The sequence below is a fragment of the Phymastichus coffea genome, unplaced genomic scaffold, assembly GCF_024137745.1.
Source record: "Phymastichus coffea isolate CEN01 unplaced genomic scaffold, Cenicafe_Pcof_1.1 PCOF00034, whole genome shotgun sequence".
In the NCBI taxonomy this organism is placed as follows: Eukaryota; Metazoa; Arthropoda; class Insecta; order Hymenoptera; family Eulophidae; genus Phymastichus; species Phymastichus coffea.
In genome coordinates, this window is record NW_026706845.1 from 2,689,691 (window position 1) to 2,716,050 (window position 26,360).

Sequence of the window (26,360 nt, forward strand, 5' to 3'; positions counted from 1 at the left end):
CATGTTAACAGTTTTGAAAGATTAAAATAGACTTAATTACCACCTATCGAAGATTTTCATAGTCAATTGATAGATAGCAACATCTCTGAAGCTGACTATGAGCATGCTCAAAAAGTGTGGAATGCATTTGACATCATTGATTTAGGACAGTATTCTGATTTATATTTAAAAACTGACGTATTACTCTTGGCCGATATTTTTGAAAATTTTCGTAAAACTTGTTTGGACGCGTATCAACTCGACCCGGCACACTATTATACTACTTCTGGATTAACATGAGATGCTATGTTAAAGTGTACAAAAATTGAGCTAGAACTTTTAACCGATATAGACATGGTTTTATTCATCCAAAAAGGCATACGAGGAGATATTAGTCAATGCTGTAATAGAAACTCAAAAGCTAATAATCGATATATGGGCTCAGAATATAATGAAAAAGAACCTAGCAAGACTTTGATGTACTTTGACGTTAACAATTTATATGGATGGGCGATGACGCAATCATTACCATATAAAAATTTTAAGTGGGTCTCTAACATCAATGAGCCTCATTTTTTCAATGTTTCCGATAATAAAGAGGTTTGATATATTTTAGAAGTTGATCTAGAGTATCCAAAAGAACTACACGACGAACATAAGGACCTTCCACTTTGTCCTGAACACAACACACCACCTGGATCAACAGAAAAAAAACTTTTAACAACACTGTATAATAAATAACGGGATGTCATTCACTATAGAGCGCTAAAGCAGGTTATTAAATACGGACTCAAATTAAAACAAATTCACAGAGCACTTCAGTTTAATCAAAAGCCGTGGCTTAAAACTTATGTAGATTTGAATACGGAAAAAAGAAAATAAGCTAAAAATGAATTTGAAAAGTTATTCTATAAACTCATGATTAATGCAGTATACGGAAAGACTATGGAGGATGAAAGGAAGCAAAAAGACGTTGAATTAATTAGTGCATGGAGTGGTAGATATGGAGCAGAAGCACGGATCGCCGAACCCAACTTTCATAGTAGTTCAATATTTGATGAAAATTTAGTAGCAATACAGTTATCATGGACATCTATTAGTATTAAAAAACCAATATATATTGGACTTTGTGTGCTCGATCTCTCAAAAACATTAGTATATAACTTCCACTATGGCTACTTAAAAGAAAGACTACGTTATAAAGCAAAATTACTTTAGACTGATACAGATAGCCTTGTATATGAATTTCAAGATATTGACATATATGAAATAATGAAAAAAGATATCAATAAATTTGATAAAACTACATCAGATTACTTAGAAAATAATCTGTTTAATATGCCGTTAGTTAATAAAAAAGTTCTCGGTATTATGAAAGATGAATGTAATGGTAATATTATGAGAAAATTCATTGGGCTTCGAAGTAAAATGTATAGTATACTAATAGAAAAGCATCAACCAATATAGAAAGCAAAAGGCGTAAAAACACATACTGTCATAAAAACAATAGATCATGAAAATTATCGAAACTGTTTATTGGATTTAGAAATTATTATGGGTAAGCAATGTAAGATACGAAGTGTATTACATCAAGTAAGAATAGAAAGAGCGCAGAAAGTAGCACTAAGTTCATATGATGATAAACAATGTATATTCGATAAAAATCCTGATACACTTCCATGGGGTCATTACAAAACTATTGAAACGTCAAAGCTTAAAATCAGAAGTGCGGAACAACAAAGGAAGAGAAAGATCATAGAAATGGAAGAAAATCCTCAAGAAAATTGTGAGCTTCCCCCAACTTCCGAAAGAAGTCGCTCAGGACAGAGCGATAACAGTGGGGACGAAGAAGGGTTAGTTAGGAAAAGACTAAGGATAGAATAGTGATAGAGTGGGGACAACGGTAGAGTGGGGGACAACGGCAGATATGGCAACTGAAGTCGGAGGAGTAGAGCAATGGAATCATATGAGAAATTACTCAAGTGGAGATAAGGCGAAAAGAGAGGGAATTTACGGCGGCTCGAGCTCTTAGAGAGGGGATGCATGGTACGAAACGGAGAACAAACCTTAGTCCATCACAGTTATTCAGCAGCAGCTTGAAGCAACAGCAGTAGTCTATTCATAGTTCTCCTATTCCACTTCTAAATTATCTCTTAAAAGTAAGTTTCTTATATACGAGTAGCTCTCTAACTATATCCTAGTAGTATTAATTATTGATTGATTTTTTTTTATTATAGAATGGATTTTTCAACAATCAATAAAATAGTAAAATCAGTTTTCTTACCTAGAAAGACAATGCCGCAGTTAGAAAATAACTGTACCTATATGGTAACGAAATTAAGATGGTTAAATACTCGCTATGGATTTAGTGTAGTGGTAACCGTAGTCGACGAATATGAGATATTTCTACCAAAACGAGTAAGCTTAGCGTTAGAAAAAGACGAAGATATGTTACGGAAATTGTACGAGACCATGGAGAAAAAAGAATTATTTATTCATCATCGAGAAGGCTCGAATTTTGAATTTAATAATTAAATCAGTATAATGTTTAAATGTATATATAGCAAATAAATTTATATTTAAAATTGTAATTATGTCTTTAATCCTAATTTAATTATTCCTTGAAATCCTTTTTTTTTGGAGAGGTTGAAGTAATTACTTATGCGTTCTTTCCGCTGAGTTTCGACTTACAATTAGTGTAAAGGTCTCATAAGCAATGTTAATAGTGGAAGTACCTCACAGGTGAGAGCGATGGTTGGGTCTCTCACTATTCCCTAACAAAAAAAAATATAAAAAAGATAGAAGGGAGCGATTTCGGCGGCTCGAAAAGCGTAGTAGTGGGATTATATTCTAAAATAGCGATACGATGTTAATAGGAAGCCCATTCTGTTTGAAGCAGTGGTAAGAAGAAGAAGTAGTAGAAGCTTAACCATGCCAGCTATAAGAGACAACAGGAAATCTCGCTCCTCTTCTAAGCATGTATGGTTTGCGAAGAAAGTTAAAGTACATCATCTTCCATACGAAAAAAAAGACTTTAGAAAAGGTATTTGGGAGCAGATAGCACGACATCACGAATGTTTCTAAAGACGTATTGCCGAATTGAATAAAGTTATATCACGAATATTATTCAAGAAACGTATATTGATGATGAATCGAATGCGTGGTACTATATTAGAAAATCATAACACTATATATATGTTAAATAAAATGGAAATCTAATTTAAAGTAGAGGGAGGCGGTTGTGGCAGCTCGAAAACCAAAGTAGTGGGGAAAGATTTTATAAGAGCTGTGAGCCTCGAAGAGCTTCATTCTGTCTCATGAATCGAGTAGTAGCTATTATAGCAGCAGCAGCAGCAGCAGCAGCAGCAGCAGCAGCAGCAGCAGCAGTACCAGCACCAACAGCAGTGACAGCAGTAGTAGTAAAAATAGTAGTAGTATTAGAAGAAGAAGAATAATACGTAACATTCTAGATCTCTTTACCTACAGCAAGATAAATTTTGAAATGTTGAATAACATTGGAATGAAGCTTTTCGATATACTTCCTGAAAAAAGTCATTATGAATTGAATGAAGATCAGAATTATCTAATAACATTCATGAGACAAGATGAATCTCAAATTATTTTTCAACTCGATTGTGAGTTTGAAATTGTTCTACCGGACCGAATGTCAAGAGCGATAATTCATCATTTGATCTTTTTACTGATCTTTCTGATAGAGTTCAAAAATATGCATTATTTATTCAATATCATGGCTGTGATCGATTTATATACCTTATTATATCTCAATAAAGATTGTATTATATAAATTTATTTTCTGGAGAGGTAAATGAGTTATTAGTGTTTCTATTAAAGCAGGTTTCGACTTGTCTTAATGCACTCACTAGTGTCGAATATAAAAATGGAAGTACCTTACAGGTAAGAGCAAAGGTTAGGGCTCTTATTCCTAAAATAAAAAAAAACAATGTAATATTTATAAATGAAAACAACATTATTTATTTTAATACAAGCTAGATACATATAAATTTATAATTGTAATTCATTATTGTATAGTCTCCTTATTTATCCAAGAATTGTGAGTATTATAAAAGCCAAGCCATTTTACGAAGACTTCATTACCCCATCTTCTAAGAATTTTTTCTACAAGATAGATATCAGGATACATAGCTTTCTGTAGTTCTTGCTCATAAAAACCACCAACAATGGGATTTTCTTGATAATCTAGTAGGTGATATGTTACAGGTTTAGTTCTCGAAATACGATGAATAATAAAAATTTCTGTAGATCAATTAGGCGTATATCCTTTCTCAAAAACGTGTTTAGACTTGCTCATTCGCACTTTATCTCCTACCTGGAATTTCTTTTTTGAAAAGACGATGATCGTAAGAGAATCGTGTCAAGACCTGCATTTCATTTTCTTTCGTCACGTCTTTAGGCTTCATATTTATTGTGCGATGTTTTCGATTATTATAAAGAATCTTAAAATAGAAATTAAACTGAGGAGAAAGTCAATCCACTTATAATTTCCTATCAAACTGAATTTTTTCCACATAATATTTTAGAGTGTTCGATTGAAGCGTTCACGAATTGATGCTTTAAGATTGCTATAAGTAGAATAAAGGTTTATTTTATATTTTTTCATTAGACTTTGAAAATTTGTATTGTAGAACTCTTTGCCTCTATCCACTTGGAGATTTCTAGGAATGCGTCCCTTTTTTAATACAGACTCCATTGCGTTAGTGATATGGGTAGCAGTTTTCTGTTTTACTGGAACTCCCCAAGCATATTTAGAGAACGTATCTATAATAGATAATAGATAGCGAAAACCTTTATTATCTTTAGAATAGCTTTACATCTCAACAAGATCAGCTTGCCACGTCTCATCTATTCCAGGTATATCGACTTTCCGACGAGGATAGTTTTGACGTGCTGATTTGTGTAACTCATCTAACTTTCTTTGTTGTTTCACTTTCAATCTATTTGTTAAAATTGATGTAAAAAGTCAAACGGCGTAATCTTGATTTCTTTATCTTTATTATTATTATCATTGTTTGCTTGTAAATATTGAATCGCTTCTCTATACGTTCGTAATTCTATTCTTCTTGTATTTAAAAATTTTCTAAGATTATTTGTTGTAGTCGTAAGCATAGAAATGAATCACGTCAAGTGGGCACCCCAATTTTCAACCTAAGCAAATGTTATATAATTATTATATCAATCGAATCTACCGACAAACAGAAAGATAAAAATGATGGTCTTACGGCATTACCAATTATTTAAATATTTTTTTTTATGCAACTAAGATTTATGACTTTTTTAAAATAATAATTCATTGTTCGCAAACTACTTAATATTTTTACATGAAAATTTCTGAGCATACCAATAAAAGCTAAATACTTCAGATCAAATATATTGCAATTCGCTATAAATAATTTTTCATGATTTTTAATAACTTTTTTATAAACAATTGGTATTATTATTAACTTCTCAAGGCTCTAAGCTCCAGGGCTTTTGGTGATATGTACAATAACTAATTAGGAACGATAATGTGAAAAAAAAATTCACTGCCCGCCATTAGTTTTTTCGGGAAATAAATAATTGCGACGCGCGGCGCAGCGCGTGGCTCCCGCTCACGCGGTCGCCCGACTACGCGTAGAGGATTTGTTACTCGACTCCATTCTCGGCTGCATATTCGCGCAAGACAAATCATTTTTAAATATTGAAGAGCATTTATACTAAAGGTAATAAATCAACACAGTATTCCTTAAAGATATTTATTTAAAACTACTATTACTTGCATTATCGTTAATAAAATAAAGAATAAAAAGCCCGAATGTATGAATTTTCCGAGAATCACTCAGACTCAGATTCGCGTGATATTTTCTTCATATCGTTTCTTAGTACTAAGTTGTTTGTGTCAGTCCAGTCTGTTATACTAAAATACTCCGTAACAAACATTCCATTGTCCGATTTTCATTTGTTTTTCAACGGTCGACAATTGCGAAGCCACGACACGACGCGCCTGCGAGCAGATAAGCTGCAGCTCTCAACAAGTCGAACATTCAGAGTGTTTCGAACGTATAACCTTTCTATTTTTGCCATAAAGTGTAATACAAAAAGTTTTGCATAGAATACATATAGAAGTGAAAAAAATTCGTCGAGAGTTTGGAGTATGGCGTCGAATGGTAACTTGTGCGAAAAAATTAATTACTAAATCTGGATTTGCAGCACTCCCCCCTAAGAGAAAAGGTAAGAGAATATCGGATTCTAGGCTTCGAAAAGTTCGGAAATTTTATTTATCTGACGACGTTAGTCGTGTGATGCCTGGAAGAAAAGATTGCGTTACTTATTATGATGAGAATGGCGAAAAAATTGTAACGTCCAAAAGATTACTACTCAATAGCATGACAAATCTCCGTGAGGAATTCGTAGAAAAAAATCCTGGACATAAAATAGGACACACGATGTTTCGAAATCTAAAGCCTATTGAATGCATTTTGGCTGGAAAGAAAGGGACACACAATGTTTGCGTTTGCAAGTGTCACCAAAATATGAAATTAAAACTATGTGGTGCAGAACAAGCATTAAAAAGAAAAGGGGTGGTTTTCACGGAAACTTATCAAAATTTTATAAAAAGCTCGGTTTGCCCAAATCCAAAGTCAGAATGCTATCTATCTACTTGCAAAATGTGTCCAGGACTCGATCGAGCTATTGAAAATTTGAAAGAGCTTTTGCGTGAACACCAGATTGAGGAGATTATCTACAGCCAGTGGACAAGTACTGATAGGTAATAGAAGTTACTGTAAAATTTTACTTTTCTCTTTGATAAAAAAAAACTTTGCTTATTATAATTATTATTTTTAGATGTGAAATTGTTGAAAAAGCAGAAAGTGTGACTGAGTTTATAGATTCAATAAAAAAAGATTGGCCCGAGTTACTAAAACATGATTTTTTAGCTAAGTCACAAGCAAGTTATTTTGTTAAACAAAAAGAATCGGCAGCTGCAGGCGTATATATATATATTATAGTGGCTTTAGATTTTGCTATGAATTATACTTTACATGTACAAAACGCTGTGCAATCGCAACATTGGGCTAATAACCAGGCAACATTACATCCATATGTTATCTACTACAAGGAAAATAACGAAAAGAAACACATTAATTACGTAATGGTTTCTGAAAAAATTACACATGACGCTGATTCAGTGCACCTCTTTAATTCAAAGTTGATTGCCTTTTTACAAGAAAGATTTGGAAAAGAAAACGTTAAAAAGATTATATATTTTTCTGATGGAGCAGGATCCCAGTATAAAAATAAATATAATTTTATCAATCTGCTCAATCATAAAGTTGATTTCGGGGTTGAGGCTGAATGGCATTTTTTTGCTACTTCTCACGGTAAGGGCGCTTGCGATGGTATAGGAGGAACTGTAAAGAAGTACGCATATACATGTAGCTTACAGCGCGATAATAGTAGGCATATAACAACTCCAAAAGCTTTGTATGAATGGGCATGTAGTTTTTTCAAGAAAATCAATTTTGATTTCTGCACTCAAGAACAGCATGACAGTCACAGTGAAAAAACAAAATCAAGGTACGGAGAAGTCGTAACAATCAAGAATACGCGCCAATACCACTGTTACAAGTCCGTAGATGCGCAAAAGCTAGCTTGCAAAATGTTTTCGGACGATAATAAAATTACCATTAATTTAGCCGTGAAAAGAGATACGAAGAAAAAATCACGCGAATCTGAGTCTGAGTGATTCTCGGAAAATTCATACATTCGGGCTTTTTATTCTTTATTTTATTAACGATAATGCAAGTAATAGTAGTTTTAAATAAATATCTTTAAGGAATACTGTGTTGATTTATTACCTTTAGTATAAATGCTCTTCAATATTTAAAAATGATTTGTCTTGCGCGAATGTGCAGCCGAGAATGGAGTCGAGTAACAAATCCTCTACGCGTAGTCGGGCGACCGCGTGAGCGCGAGCCACGCGCTGCGCCGCGCGTCGCAATTATTTATTTCCCGAAAAAACTAATGGCGGGCAGTGAATTTTTTTTTCACATTATCGTTCCTAATTAGTTATTGTACATATCACCAAAAGCCCTGGCGCTTAGAGCATTGAGAAGTTAATAATAATGCCAATTGTTTATAAAAAAGTTATTAAAAATCATGAAAAATTATTTATAGCGAATTGCAATATATTTGATCTGAAGTATTAGCTTTTACTGGTATGCTCAGAAATTTTCATGTAAAAATATTAAGTAGTTTGCGAACAATGAATTATTATTTTAAAAAAGTCATAAATCTTAGTTGCATAAAAAAAAATATTTAAACAATTGGTAATGCCGTAAGACCATCATTTTTATCTTTCTGTTTGTCGGTAGATTCGATTGATATAATTATTATATAACATTTGCTTAGGTTGGAAATTGGGGTGCCCACTTGACGTGATTTATCTCATAGCAACGTTAGCTTCACTAGTTTTTCGCAAAATTCGTAAGTTTATAGAATCGTTACTCTCCTGAGGATCAGCTATATTAGAAATTCTTTTGTTATCTGCGTCGTATTGTCCGTCTTTAGTGATTTTATACCCTACACCAGGAGGACCTAGATTACCCTCCTTTTTATACAATATACATCCAAACACATCAACACTCATTTTATTACTGAGAAATATTTAGAATTCTCTTAATATATATAGCCAGCTTCACGTAATTCTTCAATGTTTGAATGAATTTCATTAATATGACTAGGATTACCAGCGGTTTGTTCGGCGATAAGCAATCTCAGTCGATCAACGAGCTTGTTTAGATCATCCCAATATACATAATCAAATAATGTTCCTTTCCTTGCTATTTTATAGTTAGGAAAAAGACCTCTTCCATCAGTAGTCAGTTTTCGCTTCTTAGAACTACCGCTCAAAGATAAATTTGGACCAATATACTTTTTGAATTTAATTACATGCTTATTGTGATATTCTCCATTTGTTTCATATCTCTTACGATGAGCGTTAGTAATTTCAAGAATTTTTATATAATTTTCAATATCCGTCTTGCTGAATACTTCATCATTCACAGTCACATTATCGTTTTGGAAAGAAATTGTAGTATTGCCTATGACATATGTATTTTTATGCAAGCGAACGCCAAATATCTTGTCTAAATTACTTTTCTGTTAAGATTCATGTAATAGTCGAATATAGTTTCCTACAATCGAATCACCCAATAGCTGTTTTTGTTGTTTCGTAGTTACATTTGAACTAACTTTGTATAAATTTATTGCAATTCTATCAACTGATGATTCACTAGTCTTGTTAAATTCGTCTTCATCAGCATTATCATCATCATCATCATCAGCAGCAGCAGCAATAGAGATAGCGGATTCAAATGTAGGATCAAGCGGATGTAATGCAGAATTTAAGTCACTAACAGTACTATTGAAATATCGAGATTAATAGAGAGTATCAGCTATTTTTTTTGACTTGAAAACTTTATTGAACATAATTCTTTTCTCCTTGCTCGTTTCCTGTTCATTATTATTATTAATTTTATCAATAGCTATCTCCATAAGTTTCTCCAATGGATCAACCGTAGGTTTAAAAGTTTCATTCAATGTATTTTCTAAATCAGCTTTGTCACGTTTTATTAGTTGATACTTATGTCTGATGGTATTACGAGCCTCGGATAATTGCTCGAGCACCTTCTTTTCTTTTTCAAAATTAGCCATGTTGACGCTTGTAATTTCTAAAGTTACGAGGTCTGTCCGGAAAGTATCGGGCCTACCTTTATATTTTCGTGCTAGTGTTATTCTTTATCATGTGGTGGGTGGCATCCTCCACAGTAATCGCCACTTGATTGAATAACACGGTTCCGTCGATGTTTCCACTTTTCAAAACAGTCCTGGAACTCTCTTTTAGAGATAGCCTTAAGTACACTCGTAGCATTGTTTTTAACCGTTGTTTTGTCATCGAATCGGTGTCCTTTGAGTGGTTTTTTTAGTTTTGGAAACAGCCAAAAGTTACAACAGGCTATGTCGGGACTGTATGGAGGTCGTCGAAGCAATGCGATATTGTGTTTGCTCAAAAACTGCTGCACAAGATTGGATGAATGCGCTGGCGCATTATCGTGATGGAGAAGCCAGTCACCACTTTCCCAAAAGTGCTGCCGTTTTGTTCTTACTGCATCACGCAAACGTTTCAAAATTTGAACGTAGTATTCTTTATTGATTGTCTGACCTGTTGATGCATATTCGTGATGTACAACACCTTCACAATCGAAAAAAACAATTAACATTGATTTAACATTGCTCCGACTTTGACGTGCTTTTTCTGGTCTTGGTGATTCAGAATGCTTCCACTGTGAAGATTGTTGTTTTGTTGAAGGATCATAACCATAAACCCATGATTGATCACCTGTAATAACTTTTCTAAGCACATGATTATTATTATTGATCATTTCCAGATTGTCGAGAGCGATTTTTAAGCGAATGTTCTTCTGCTCTGCTGTGAGCAATTTTGGGATAAATAAAACTAGTAATTTCGCATTATCTCGAATGAGATGCTTCGGTATGCGAGCGTATGATTCACAGCAATAGAAACTATCTACTTTTTTATGTTTTCCTATACAGAGGAATGCTCTCACGTTATCCTGCTTTTCAGTGGTTATATCGTCAAAAATCATGATGGAATTTGGATGAGCTTTATCCGGTGACACAACTACCTCACGCTCGCTGAATGCATAATACTGTATACCATCAATCGGTTCAAATAAATCTTTTAAAAACTTATACTTTGGTTGATTGAGGGACTTTGAATATATATAAACGTTTTCGAATCTAAGTCCTTTAGCATGTGTGATTAGTGTTAGCAAACAATTAGTTTTCCCACAGTTACTAGGACCACAGAAAACTGCTCGTATACTGTCATGTAGTAGTTCACCATGTCTTTTTTCTCGTTTTTCCGTCTCAACCACACTATCTTTTAAGAATTTTAATCGGTTATTTGGTTTACCTTCGCAAACGGAAAGAACCAAAGAAAGGCAGACGGATGCGGTTAATGTAAGAACTTTATTGATTGTGAGGTTGGCGAAATACACTTGTAGATGACAGAGAAAAGATATATGTATTTACATATATGTATATATATCTATATAAGACCACTCTTTGTACTCAATCGTGGAGAGAACCGGCAATGCTCCGACCAACACGAGATCATAGGCTCGACTCACCTCCTAGCATACATGCCGTGTCCAGAAGAACACGTATAATGGTGGCGCTGCTGTCGCTCTCCCTGATTGCCAACTTATACATTAGACAAACGTACTTATAATCCTTTTTTTTTTCTTCTTCTTAACTCCTAAATATATGTTTCCCTTTTACCTCTGTGATAGTCATGCACACAGACTGTTTTAATACTCTCCCTAAAGGAAAACTATATATTTTGGCTATCAAAACGGCTTCTCGATACAACACCGAGTTGAGAGATTAAGTACATAAATCGGGGTTTAGCGAGTGCTTTCGTTAAGACATCAGCAATTTGATTGTCGGTCCGTACACAACCAATCAAAACAGAAGAAAGCAAAGACGATTGCCCACCAGTTAAGAGGGTTTGATTGAACGCACAACAAAACCCCGAACTGGGCCAGAAGCTGAGGATCATACAATTGAACCTCAAAAAAAGGCAAGTAGCCAACGATGAGCTGGGAGAAATCATGACGGACAGAAGTCTTGACATACAGGTGGCACTGGTGCAAGAACCATATCACTGGAATAACGCGATTTCAGGTATAGGCAGCATCGCAGCTATTCATGGATCCAAAAAGGGTGAAAAGATTCAAGCTACGATACTTTACAATCCGCACAAGGTCACCGCTGTCAAGATTTCTAATCTGTGCGACTCCCATTGTGTTTGCGCACAAGTGGTCGGAGCCTTTGGCGAAATATACCTCGTAAGCATCTACTGCCAGTTCAGCCACAGCAGGAAGACCTATCTTGACAAACTAGCTGAGACTCTGAAGCAACTGAAAGGCAAAAGAGTCTTAGTTGGAATGGATGCAAATGCCAATTCAAAGATCTGGTCTAACACACAGGACAAGAATGGAATAGTCATTGAGGAATTCATAGACCAATTCGGGCTTATAGTGGCCAATAGAAGGAACCAACTTCCAACGTGCCGTAGCACAAGGGGCGAGACGGATATCGACGTAACTTTACATACGTCAAATCTGTCAAACTTCTTGGCTAGCTGAGCGGTGAAAGAATGGACCACCAGTGACCACAGGCCCATAGTGATCGAACTGGATTTTGCCTCACAACCAGCCAGACTCATACGAACAGAAGAAACACTAGAACCACGGTTCAACATGAGAAAAGCTGATTGGGAGAAATTCGGCAAACTTTGCAAATTCGAAAAAGAGAACCTAGCTAAACTCCCTTTAAGAACCTCTGAAGACATTGAAACATATGTTTCAAAACTTGAAGAGGTCTTAGTAAGGGCAGCAAGGAGCTCTATTCCACCCAAACAGAGAAGAACACGCTCTCTACCCTGGTGGAACCCTGACTTGCGAAGTAAGAGGCGAGCGATACAAAAAGAACGCAAAATCGTCGCTCTGAAAGACAAGGAAGGATCGAATAGGAAACAAAGAAAAGCCCTTCAGAGATCACTTGAGAAATTGAGTCAAATGAAATCTGAATATGCAGTGGCTGTTAAAAAAGCCAAATGTAACAGCTGGAGAGACTTCTGCACTATCGAAAGCGAAAAGAATGCTTGGGCGTATCCATACAAACGAGCATCCAACAAAGTCAGAATATCAAAAGCAATGTGCACGGTTAACTGTAATGGTTCTGTCACAAAAGATTGGAAAGAAACAAGCATGACTATACTAGAAAAATTAATGCCTGATGACGACCCAAGCTGCGAAAATGACACACATGCAAAGATCCGCAGAGATATGCGGGAGGTTCCAGTAACCGGCAACGTAGAGCCTTTCCTAATAAGGGAAGTTGAAATAGCCCTTAAAGCGAACAAGGCAGGGAAATCACCAGGCAAAGATAGAATAGAGTCGGAAATGCTTGTTAATGCAAAACCATTACACCAGGAACTAACACGACTTTTTAATGCCTGCCTAAAATGCGGAGTGTTCCCCAGAAGATGGAAAAGTGGAATGCTAATCACGTTGCTCAAAGGGGTTGAAAAACCCGAGAACGAGATTAAATCATATAGACCCGTATGTCTACTCCCCATAGCCGGGAAGACACTCGAGAGGCTTGTGATTCAAAGAATTTCCAACATTCTAAACAGCTCGGACTGGTCTTCGGAGGATCAATTTGGCTTTAAGGCAAATAGATCCACAGAGGACGCCATCAGAAGACTATATGAAATAGTAGAAGAGGCAGAATCTGATCCGTCGATCAAGTACGTAGCCGCTATTCCACTGGACGTCTCAGGAGCATTCGATGCCTTATGGTGGCCAAGCCTGCTTTCCCAATTGAAAGAAAGAAACTGCCTGAGAAACATCTATAAGCTCCTCCAGAGTTACTTCAGTGATCGAGAAGTCGGCATATATGCCCACTTCGAAGAAACACTGAAAACAGTGACGAAGGGGTGCCCCCAAGGCTCAGTTTTCGGACCGGTAGGCTGGAACGTCATCTTTGACAAACCACTCCGGTCAATCAGGGACGCAGGATACGAAGTACTAGCCTACGCAGACGATGTGCTTCCTATCATTAAGGCAAAAACACGCATTGACTTTGAAAGACAAGCCCAAGAAATCATTAATATAATGACGGACTGGTGCAAGTCTGACAAAATGAACTTGGCAGTACAAAAGTCAGCACTAATATGACTAAAAGGCCAATTAAGCGAGAATAGGAACCCTACAGTCAAAATTGGGAAAGACAACATTAGAACGCACAAAACAGTCAAGTACCTAGGAATCACAATCTCGAAGGGCTTCCGATTGGAAGAACATATTCGAAACGTGATTCAAGACTGCAACAGTACCTACTTCGAGCTAAGCAAAATAGCAAGAGTAAATTGGGGCCTAAAATTCAATTCTTTGAAAGAGATATACAATGGCCTCTTAGTATCGAAAGTTACATATGCCGCTGCAGGCTGGTGGCAAAGGACCAACATCAAACAGCAATCTGCTTTAGAAGGATTGCAACGATCGGTCCTCTGCAAAACACTCAAAGCTTACAGATCGATCTCTCATGAAGCAGCACACGTGCTTGCAGCCTCCCGACCGATAGCTCTAGAGCTTGACGCGAGAGTTGCAAAGTACTGCGTCAGGAAAGGGAGATCGATTAAAATGCACGGCATCCGAATTACATCAGAAGAACTTCGATCGGGCAGACTAAAAATCTCAAAAGCCATACAACTCATCAACGATGAAATCGAAAGGGTTTGGCAAGAGAGATGGCAGTCAGCCACAAATGGCAGGAGAACGTACTGCTACTTCCTAGTAATCAAGGACAGATTAAAGAAGAGGTGGCTAAATCCCAATCACTACACAGTCCAGTTTATGACTGGACATGGTGCTTTTAAGTCATACCTCCACAAGAGAGGATTATGCGAAGACCAACTGTGTAGCTGCGGAGAAATAGAAAGCGAAAGCCATATTCTCTTTAACTGCGAAGAATTAAGGGAACTAAGAAAGCCATTAATAGAGGCTGTTGAAGAAGAAGGTCACATATGGCCTTGCCCAGAATCAGCCCTAGTATCCAGCAGGAAAATCTACAAAGCCTTTAGAGACTTTGCTAGAAAAGTCATAGAGCCCAGGGAAGGAGCACCCATGAAGAGGAAGAAGCGAAGAAATGTAGTTACAAACTACGGTAGAAAGATACCACCTCTTACAAGGTCCCTAACCAAAGGACAAAAACTCGCACAATAATCTAATTTTTGAACTCAGACAAGCTCATAAAGCTTGAAATTTTTGAACGATAATTTTTGAACATCAACTTCAGAACTAAATTCCGAAGTCTGAATACTTGAACGCGACGAACCCCGTTTTGACCCAACGACAGAATTTTGAACCAAATGCATGGCATAACAGGCAAGAATACTGAAAACTGCCTGGGGAGTCGCCTTGTCGGCTAGACGAGACCCCGCCCTGACATAACAGTCAAAAACCAAATCGAAAGAGCAAACATCAGTATCAGCTAAGCCATAAAACCACTCTTTAGAAAGCGAGATCTGACTTTGGAACAAAACGGAGTAATAACAACCTTTCGAATGACGGATACCCACCAGCGTGAGCGGGGACGACCGAAACGCAATGGGGAGACGTACCCCGGTATTTCGAAGCGATGGACCTGTGAGTCGTGGGAGAAATCCCTTAATACAGGTACGCAGGGTGGGATGTTTTTCGAACGCGAGCCCAAGAGGGGGGACTTAGTTGGTTGATCGTCTTAGGAATCTTCCTCTGGCTGTCCTGGCTGAGTCTCCCTTCTGACATCCCAATTTGGGTTGGCCTCTGCGGGGTAGTGGTACCAGGTCAAGCAAATCTCGTAAGATTTGTATGCTGCGTGCTTCCGACGCAGTAGACGTTGGGGCAACTAGAGTCCCGTCGCGCCCAAACCGAGGGTCAAACCTTTAGTTCCGCTCTCCTTGAGCGTCGAACCGTGAAAAGATCGGTACTCCTTCCGAGGAGGTCGCCGCCTTAGATTAAAAAGGTTCCGACTCGCTGAGTCGCGCCAGGGATGTCGTAGCAAACTTGACTTCCGGATCCCCAATATATTTGAAAGCGAAGGGGTGAAAGACAGTGGGCTATGCCAACTTATTGGCGCCCAGAGAGAGGGGTGGTCATGTCTTGAAGACGCCATATCACCCTCAAATCGGAAAAGTGTGAAACAACGCATACACTAGCTGTCGGTCCGTACATACTCAACATCAATTACATTATTTTTATATAAATCCCTTATATAATGGTATTTAATATCCACATGTTTCGTCCTTTCGTGAAACTCTGGATTTTTTAGCAGTTTTATCGCACTTTGATTATCCATGAACAACATAGTTTTGCCAGTTCCATTCCGGTTATAGTCATTTGTACTGTTTACATAATATAAGTCATTCGCAGAGGTAGGATTACAGTCTGTCAAGAAGCGCCTTATCCATACAATATCTTTGCCAACGCTTACTGCACTTACGTACTCCGATTCCGTAGTCGACAAAGAAACACAAGATTGGCGCTTGCTCTTCCAAACTATGGCAGCCCCTGCGAGTAAGCAGATCGAACCTGAAACTGATCTCCGTGTTTGTTTGTCGCTACCAAAGTCGGCGTCACTGTAGGCCAATAAATTACCTTCCTTCCCGTAATACAGTCCGTAATCGGCTGTCCCCTTTAAATATCGTATTATTCTTTTTACAAGCAACCAATGACCCTCGCTAGGTTCTTCTAAGTAACGTGATACAATGTTTGTAGCAAAGAAAATATCTGGCCTACTGACCTTTAAAAATATAAGTTTGCCTACAGCCTCACGATACGGAACGTTGTAGGCTCTTTTACTAAAATCATTTGATTGCCAGCACGTTTCGATCGGCGTATTAACTGGGTTCGCGTTTGTCATATTAAAAGCCCGTACAATGTCGTTAATATATTTCTCTTGACTTATAAACGTCGACCCATCTTTGAATTTTAGAATTTCCACACCGAGAAATTTCTTTACGTTTTTAGTAAAAGTAACCTTGAATTTTCCCTTCAGTTTTTCGAAGAAAGCATCTATCAGATGATCATGCGTGGCAGCAAGAAGTCCGTCATCAACATAAATCAACAAGAGCAATTTTAAACTGCCTTGAATATATGTATAAAAACAGGGATCAGATTCACTTTTCTTAAAGCCGTAATCGACCAGAAAATCTTCAAAAAGCTCAAACCAGCACCGAGCCGCTTGCTTTAGTCCGTATATGCTTTTCTGTAAACTACATACGCGCCCGGTACCGTCATTGAAACCGTCCGGTTGTTTCATAAAGATTGTTTCTTTCAATTTACCATGTAAATGTGCAGTTTTTACATCAAACTGTCCTAGAAGCAATCCTTCACGCGAAGAAAGAGCAATAAGTATTCTAAATGAATCAAAGCGAGCCACGGGGCTAAAGGTTTCATTAAAGTCTACTCCTTCTATCTGTGAGAAACCCCGACCAACTAGCCTGGCTTTGAAGCGTAAGCTTCCGTCATCGTTCGGTTTATATGAGTAGACCCATTTGCTTCCAACAATTTTGGCGTTAACTGGCTTTTCTACAAGTACCCAAGTGCCATGTTCAAGGAGAGACTGCATTTCGTCCTTCATGGCGAGTTTCCATTTTTCATTGTCGCTTGAATTCATTGCTGCCTCGTAGTTTTCCGGCGCTACTTTTGAAAAATGAGAAAGAACACACCCGTAGAAATCTGTTTGCCGACGTACGCGTTTCTCCCGTACGTTATTCGAGGTATCATCGTCACCTTCGCCTGAACTATTCTGTGTCCGGGCTCCGACAACCAATTCCGAAGATTCATTATCGGTAAGGTCAGTTTCTTGGCTATCGGAAGTTTTGTTTTCATTTTCGTTGACTACCGAGAGTTTTTGTTTACCATCTTGAATTTCTACTTCGGCGATGTTGTGAGCCAATCGCTCCGATTTGAAAATGACATCACGACTAATAATGACATCGCGCAACTCCGGTACATATATGCGGTATCCTCTATAGTTTTCAACGTACCCGACGAAAATGCCCTTCATGGATTTCCTATCCAATTTCCTTCTCTTTTCTTTTGGGATATGAACGAAACATTCGGTGCCAAAGACCTTTAAATGATCAATACATGCCGATTTACCCGTCCATAATTCGTATGGAGTTTTTCTTAGAATTTTAGTCGGACCCGTTTTGTTCAAAACATAAACAGCGGTGTTGGCGGCCTCGGCCCACAGGAAGCGCGGCAGCTCTGTATTTGAGTACAACATTGATGTAACAGCTTCAACGATTGTTCGGTTCTCGCGTTCCACTATACCGTTTTGTTGTGGAGTATATGGTATAGTTACCGTATGTTTTATGCCTCTACTCTCAAAAAACTTTTGGTTTACATTGTTGACAAACTCCTTGCCACCATCGCTTACAATTTCCCTTACATCATTGCCGAATTGGTTCTTTATTTCTATGCAAAACCTTTGCAAGTATTCAGAAGCTTCTGATTTTTGGCGCAAACAATAAATTTTTCGGAAACTCGAGTAGTCGTCTTTAATAAGCAGAAAGTACCTATTTTTGCCTATTGATTCTACCTCCATCGGCCCACATAGATCGACATGCAAAATTTGCCTCGATTCTTTAGCGCGATCAAGCCTACAATGAAAAGGATTTCGGTGAGATTTACCGCGCGCGCAACCGTCACAAAGCTGATTATCATGATTTAGATTGATATCGACAGTTTTCAGAATTTCGCGTACATGTCGTTTGTTTTGATGACACATTCTTTCATGCCAGAGCTGCATGTTTTCTTTATTGGCGGTAAAGCTCAACCTTTCAGGCATTACTACTTCTAAATCGACTTTATACAGATTACCCGCTTCGGAACAAGTTGCAATGACTACATTATTTTTAAGCAAGGTACAGACTTTCCCATTATTTGTAACTTCAAGGTCAATTCCCTTTTTAGTACAGGCCTTTAATGAAAGCAAATTGACACGTAGCGTAGGTATAAATAAAACATCATATAACACACAGCTCACACGCTTATCCGCAAATAGTGTTTCTATGTTTATATTCCCATACCCATATGCAGACTGCATGCTTCCATCTCCAAAAGTTACAGGAACTCGCTCTTCGTATTCGGTATAGCTCGAAAAGTAGTCTCGTCGCCAGGTCATGTGATCCGTGCTCCCGGAATCGAGTATCCACATGGCCGTCTTCTTCTGATCATGCTTAAAACCGGCAAGGGCGATCTTCTCCTCACAGTTGTTTGTTGTTGATTTCGTCTCTGTATTGTTTCCTTGAAATCTCTTCGGACAGTCGCGTAAATAGTGATTCGGAGAGTGACACTTGTAACAGTTACCGCGTCTTGAATTCCCATACTTGTATTTCTTCTGATTGCCCTTCTTGTTGTGCAATTTTGAGAAACTCAAGCTCTTGGTTTGCTTGGAAACCAATGCGATCGCTTGATCCTCCGAATTCTCTCCGTAGTTATCCACTCTTGACTCTTCTGTCATCAATCTTGCGGTTAGATTTTCTAGAGTTTTCTTCTCTTTTATTTCGGAGTCCCAGGCGCTATGAAAGTGATTAAATTCCTTTGGAAGGCAACATAAAATCCGGGTTAACACCATTGATTCCGATATTTCACCACCCGAATTTTTCATCCTAAGTGCAAGATTTTCTATCTTGGAAAGATTTACCACGGCACTCTCACTTTTATCCCATTTGAATTCAAAGAATTTCTTTTGCAGCAATGACAAGTTTTCATCCGACTTCATCTCGTATACTGCGTTCAACTTGGTCCACATCTGCCGAGCGGTTGTACAGTTCATCAGGAGATCTAACGGTCTTTTCTCAACTGTCGAGACAATTAACTTCCGTGCAGCCTTGTCCGCCTTTTTGAACTTAGCTGCAGCAGCATTAAACGTTGCTTGCTGCGTGTCGGTGGCTTCCACGGAAAGAGGTTTGGGCATCATCAGATCGCCTTCACAAACCGCCAATTGGTCGTCGTCATCTTCAAGATACGTGCGCACCACAAAAAGCCATCGACTCCAGTTATCCTTGTCTCTCAGTTTTTCAATTTTCGAAATTGACTCCATCTCAGTGTTATTTGCCATTGATATTAACACCACACAAAAAAGAGTTCACACTTGCACACGCGACACGCGGCCTGGGCCCATAACCTTTTAAAAATTTTAATCGGTTATTTGGTTTACCTTCGCAAACGGAAAGAACCAAAGAAAGGCAGACGGATGCGGTTAATGTAAGAACTTTATTGATTGTGAGGTTGGCGGAATACACTTGTAGATGACAGAGAAAAGATATATGTATTTACATATATGTATATATATCTATATAAGACCACTCTTTGTACTCAATCGTGGAGAGAACCGGTAATGCTCCGACCAACACGAGATCATAGGCTCGACTCACCTCCTAGCATACATGCCGTGTCCAGAAGAACACGTATAATGGTGGCGCTGCTGTCGCTCTCCCTGATTGCCAACTTATACATTAGACAAACGTACTTATAATCCTTTTTTTTTTTTTCTTCTTCTTAACTCCTAAATATATGTTTCCCTTTTACCTCTGTGATAGTCATGCACAAAGACTGTTTTAATACTATCAAAATTTATGACTTGCAACTTAAGTGGTTGTTCTTTGAAGTCCATATTATTTTCTAGTCACCGATCGAACGTTGAATGAGACTACTAACTATAAAAAGACTGTTTATATATTTTTTAGTTTTATTGAGACTTTGTCTTCTGATGAGGTACGATCATTTGTCACAAAAGAAAGACTGGTGGTACTGGCTTAGTGAATAAGATCATTAATAACTTACAATTCGAAGCTCATTTGCCTGGTTATCAGTATTGTGTGCTGGAAACTAAATTGCAAAAACGACTTGCTCGTGGTGATCCTGGAATAAATCCGCTAGACGCTGCTTGTAAAGATCACGATATTGCTTATTCTCAGAATCGAGAAAACATTGAGGCGAGAAACGAAGCCGATAAAATTCTAGCTGAACAGACCTGCGATAGAGTACAAGCGAAAGATAGTAGTTTTGGTGAGAAAGTTGCTGCGTTTGCTGTAGCCAACATAATGAAAATTAAAAATAAACTTGGATTGGGTGTTATAATTTTAAAACGAGGAAAGAAACGAGGTAAGGGATTAAATAATCGTCAACAACACCGACAGCGACAAAAGACACATGTAAAAAATAAAAATGTATCAATTGCATTGAAACAAATTATTAACGCTGCCTCAAGAAGTATTGTAGCTAGTAATAAATCCCTCTTCGTCATTCGTGCGGCTATAAAAGGCGCTAAAGAAGCTGTGAAGAAGGCTGGAGGAAGAAGAAAAATAAATATACCTCGTATTCTACCAATTCCTAGTAAAGTGGGTGGAGCTCTTTTTTTTAATTCCATTATTTACCGCTTTGAGCGACACTGGAGCTCTAGCTGGAGGAGCTGCTTCTATAGCAAAAGCCGTTAGCAGTGCTAAGGCCGCTCAAAATCAATTGAAAAAAGCTCATAGATACAATAACACTATGGAAGCTATTGGTATTGGTAAAGGACTTTATTTGAAACCACATCGTAAAGGTTATGGTCTTCATCAGAAACCATATTCAAGTGGAAAATGTTTAAAGAAAAAGCTCGAAGTAACTTTACCTAATCGAGCACTGACAGACCATGATATAAGAAAATATGCTAAAATACAATACTAAAAATTGCAAATTTTCGAGGTGTTTTCATGCGTGATGCTCTACCAGCTGATGGACCCTGATATCAAGAGACCGCTATTATAAATTTAGATGATAAACGTGGACCAGGTATTCATTAGTTAGAATATAAAAAGAAAGGTGATGAGGTTATGTATTTTGATAGTTTTGGTAATCTACAACGGCTTATAGATCTATTGCTTTATCTCAAAGTTAATAGAATCATGTATTATTATATTAGATATCAAGATTTTAATACTTACAATTGCGGCCATCTTTGTCTCAAATTTCTTTTAAACAAACTATAGAAAAGACAACTAGTATTAAAAATACTCATTCAATGAATGACTATTATTTGATATGAATCTTTTATGGAGAATACACTGATATTGAGTGTCTCGGAAATATCATCCGTACTTGAAACATATTATTTTCCGCCGATCGAATTGATACCGAACAAAAAATACGTTCTTGGTCTAGTTGAGCTATTAACATTTAATTCAATACCAAACACTGACGTTGGTTATAATAAATTTTACATTGAAGATCAAGAAGCTATCACTTTACCGACTGGTAGCTACAAAATAGAAGATATTGAAAGCTTTCTCAAAGAAGCATTAGCACCTAAAGGTATATCGTTTAGCCTGAAACCAAATAATAATACTTTACGTAGTATCATTCAGTGCAGTCAAAAAATACACTTTGAACCAGAAGATTCTATTGGATCAATTTTAGGCTTCACTAAACGCACGCTCGTTGAAAACGAAACACATAGTTCTGACTTACCCGTCACTATACTCAAAGTCAACGCTTTACGTGTAGAGTGTAATATTACTACAGGCTCTTACATAAATTATCGTAAAGTACATACTATATATGAATTTTTCCTAGCAGTTCCATCTGGATATAAGGTTATAGAAGTTCCCTCTCACGTCATTTACCTTCCAGTCGCTGTGAGGAGCATTGATCATTTTCAAATTCGGATAGTTTATCAAGACGGAAACCTAGTTAACTTTCGAGGAGAAGCCGTCACAATGGGAGTACGTAAGACCATATCTTAGTAATGGGTATCATTTACAATATAAAGATCGGTCGAGGCTATATTAAAGGACAAAAATGTTAATCAGCAACCAGTCAACAGCAAGCTATCAGACCGCTCACACCTCAGAACATTCAATTCCTGAAAAGCTTGAGACTAAACGTCGTCGAAAATCGTGGAAGAAAATATTGTGCATATTAGTGTGCTGTATAAAATAACAACAACAATATGGAGGAAATTCTAGACATTCATTCAGCTATCGCTTTCAATGAGTCTATAGCTCATTATAAAGTTCATGCGCATCCGCCTTATTCATTATCATATTTCAATAATAGCGATGAAATCCATATAGCAATTCAACATCAAGATTTATCTCTGCTTCCATCACACCGTAGGATTCATATTTGTGGTCGATTGATCAAACCAGACGGTACTACGCCAGTGGAGAACACCTTATTAGTCAACAACGCCCTCTGTCATTTGTTTGAGAAAATACGATATGAAATAAATGCTATTGAAATTCATAAAGTGAAAAATGTAGTCTTAACGAGCTTCATGAAAAATTGTCTTTCACTCAATCCATGTCAGAGCTCTATCGCTGAAAATGCTGGATGGAATGGTGATAACAATAAAGCTTTAATATGTAATATTGTATAGAGTGTCATGTGATTTAGTCTGCCTATCCTTAATGAGTCATCAATTATTATTGACAATAAGTTAATCGTTGACAAATATAATAGTGTATAGTACATAGATAACAAAATTGTATTAATAATATACTAAGGTATGCAAAAAATAATGAATTATTATAAATACGTTAATATTTTTAGATTACAACCGCAATTTTATAGCGTAATATTATCCTCCTACATGAATTATCAGACCAGCAAGTCGAAATTGAACAAAATAATCTATGTAGTAACGTTATTCTATTTATTAAGTCAATACAATGTTATTGATTGAAATAAAATTAAATCAAGAAAAAGGAAAAGAAAATTGAAGAAAATAAAATCAATATATAGATTTTAAATAGATATATCGCCAAAATCTTTAATGTGGATTTTATTTACAGGCGAATCATGCAAGGACGTTACTCCTACCGTTACTGAAACTGTGCTACCTTGGAAAAGAGAAGAAGACATGAATTCTGTAAAACCTATGAAACAGAATGAATTTCCGCCCTGGTGCTCCAATAAAGATTATTTAATCTACCATTCTCCTTGCACAACGTTTTTAGGTAAGTAATAAATTAAACTTTTTTAGTTTGAATTTAGAATTTATTCTATCTGGTACAGTTAGTAGATCAGATATGGCCGTTCTAAAACACTTGAGAGCTACTGATAACTCAATCTGTGTTTTAGAACCGCCACATGGTTTTCGTGAAGACGTATGAAGTTATTTGCAAAAAAATAATTTATTTATTTTATTTATTTAAGTCCAGAGTAAATATACATTAATAATGATTAATAATATACAATTACATTACATTACATGTAATCCAGCAGAGGAATTTCTTCCTGTGCGCTGGTCTGGCATGTTTAATAAACTAATACTAATACTTAAAACTAATTAATAATTTGTATAAAGATATTCATGATTTATTATTTTAATCCCATGTTCTATTTAGCATCTGTCTGGCTGTAGTGAAATATCCTGTTGTTGCATTCATGGTTCTTTTGTAGATGACACATTCTAAGTTTGTTAATCTTGCTGGAGATAAATTGCAATTGTTATTTGCACAAATAAATGTTCTAATATCTAGTATTAATTTGTTGTGGTCTACTGCATCCTCATGGACTTCCGATGTCAGATACAGAGTACCATAGAGATCAATTAATTGTTTTATATTTTTGCAGTTTAATCTATTTGCCATATTGGGTTTCCTTTGATCCATTTTTTAAGTTTGTTTTTCCTAGTTGTCGTGTTGTTAATTGTTTTCAAGTCATTTGGTAGTTTATTGTATAACATAATTGCTCTTACATTACTGTTTTTTATGCTGATAGTTAGTGTTCTTTTTGGGTGTTGGATTGAGGCGAATCTTGTTTTTCTTTCTTTTCCAATATATTTGTCCTTAAAAGTATCGTAGTGGAATAATAGAGATTCCAATGAAAAGCATTGATCTAAGTTAAGTGGGTATTCATGTGTCACAAATTGGTTTTTATAGATTATTTTTAGTAGTCTGTTTTGCAAGTTTTGTATTACTTTAATTCGACCTGTGTACGCTTCTCCCCAAGCTATAATTCCATAGGTCATTATGCTGTGAAAGAGTGCGTAGTAGATCATTTTTAATGTACTGGTATTCATTATTTTTGATAGCTTATATAGGACAAATGTTAGATATTTTGTTTTTTGGTATAGGATTTGTAGATGTAAATCCCATTTCATATTACTGTCAAAAGTAACTCCAAGATATTTTGTGTTTTCAACTCGGTGTATTGGATGTCCTAAGATTTCAATTTTCAGGTTTTTTGGCGTTCTGTCATGATAATTTCCAAATTCCATGTACGTTGTCTTGTCTATATTCAAAGATAGTTTATTAAGAGCAAGCCAAATTCCCACTATTTTTAGATAACTGTTCATATTAGTTTCAGCTTCTTTCCAATTCTTACCTTTTGCTATGATTGCTGTATCGTCTTCAAAAGATAGTATGGATTTTTCTGGTAGTATCGTTAGTAGATCATATATGTATAGTAGGAAAAGTAGCGGACCCAGTATAGTTCCTTGTGGAACACCCATTTTTACTATTTGTTTATCGTTACTTGCATTATTTACCTTCACACATTGTTTTCTATTTGTTAGATAGCTTTTGATAAGGTTATAGGCACTACCCCTAATACCATAGTTGTATAATTTTTGTAACAGTATCTTGTGGTCAACTGTGTCGAAGGCTTTGGCAAGATCCAGAAAAGTTATTGCTATAGGTTTACTTGCATCTAATTGTTCATAAATGTTGTTTGAAATATAACTTAGTGCATGTTTTGTGCTTCTGTTTTTTCGAAAGCCAAATTGATTTGTGGAAAGCAAATTACAGTTGTCAATGAAAGATTGAATTCTTCTATGTATTATTTTTTCAAAGATTTTAGCTATGTTGGAGATTAGAGAAATAGGTCTGTAGTTATTTGCTAAATGTTTTTTTTTGATTTGTGGATTGGTATAATATCCGCTTCTTTTAAAGCATCAGGCCAAGTTTCATTAATAATGCACTTATTTATAGCAAGTGCAAGTGGTTCAGATACGTAGTGGATTAATGATTTTAATAATAATGAATTAATTCCATCAACTCCTCCTTTTTTGTTTTTTAGTCTGCCAATTATTTTCTTTACTTCTTGTTCATTTGTAAAATTTAAAAATATTGTTTTCGGGTTTATTTTTGGGAGGTTGAGCGTTGCATTTTGCGGTTGTATTATATTATTGCTGAGTTCCGTTCCGATTTCAGAAAAAAATGTGTTCATTTTGTTTGCAATTTCTTCTGGATTGGTGATTCTATTATTTTTGTCCGTGATGTAATCAATAGTTTTGTTATTTTGAGTATTTCTCCCTAGTTTGTTGTTGACAACTGACCATAATTTCTTAGGATCATGTTGCACCATTTCTATGATTTTTTTATCGTAATTTTCTTTTGCTATTGTAATTATCTTATCTAAAATTTTGATAAAATTTTTATAGTTATTTTTTGTTGTTGTATCGTGAGGATTATATTTCCATTCAATATATAGGTTTTCTTTAGTTTTACATGAGTTTATTAAACCTTTGGTGATCCATTTTTTTCTTGGCTTCAAGCTATTAATAGTTTTGTTTGTGACATTTTTTTTTCTGCCTGTTTAAGGCAATATTGTATTTTCATGATTAAGTTATTGATAGATTGATTTGTATCATTAGTTTCACTATTTTCATTCCAATTTATAGTTTGAGCTATATGTTGAAGTTTTCGGTAATTAATTTGTTTTTTATTATGT

General features: G+C 36.4%; 1 protein-coding gene across 5 annotated transcripts in view; it reads left to right on the forward strand.

Moving 5' to 3' along the window:
• The window catches only part of LOC131663385 (probable Na(+)/H(+) antiporter nhx-9), a 1,718,187-nt gene that overhangs the window by 1,582,007 nt on the left and 109,820 nt on the right, over positions 1-26,360 (forward strand). For all 5 annotated transcript variants that reach the window (XR_009301845.1, XR_009301846.1, XR_009301847.1 and 2 more), the window contains one exon: positions 23,477-23,641. Coding sequence is in view for 2 of the 5 variants with exons in the window: in XM_058933773.1 (XP_058789756.1) it covers positions 23,477-23,641 (165 nt within the window). In the remaining 3 variants the exon portion in view is untranslated. The remainder of the gene's footprint in view (positions 1-23,476; positions 23,642-26,360) is intronic.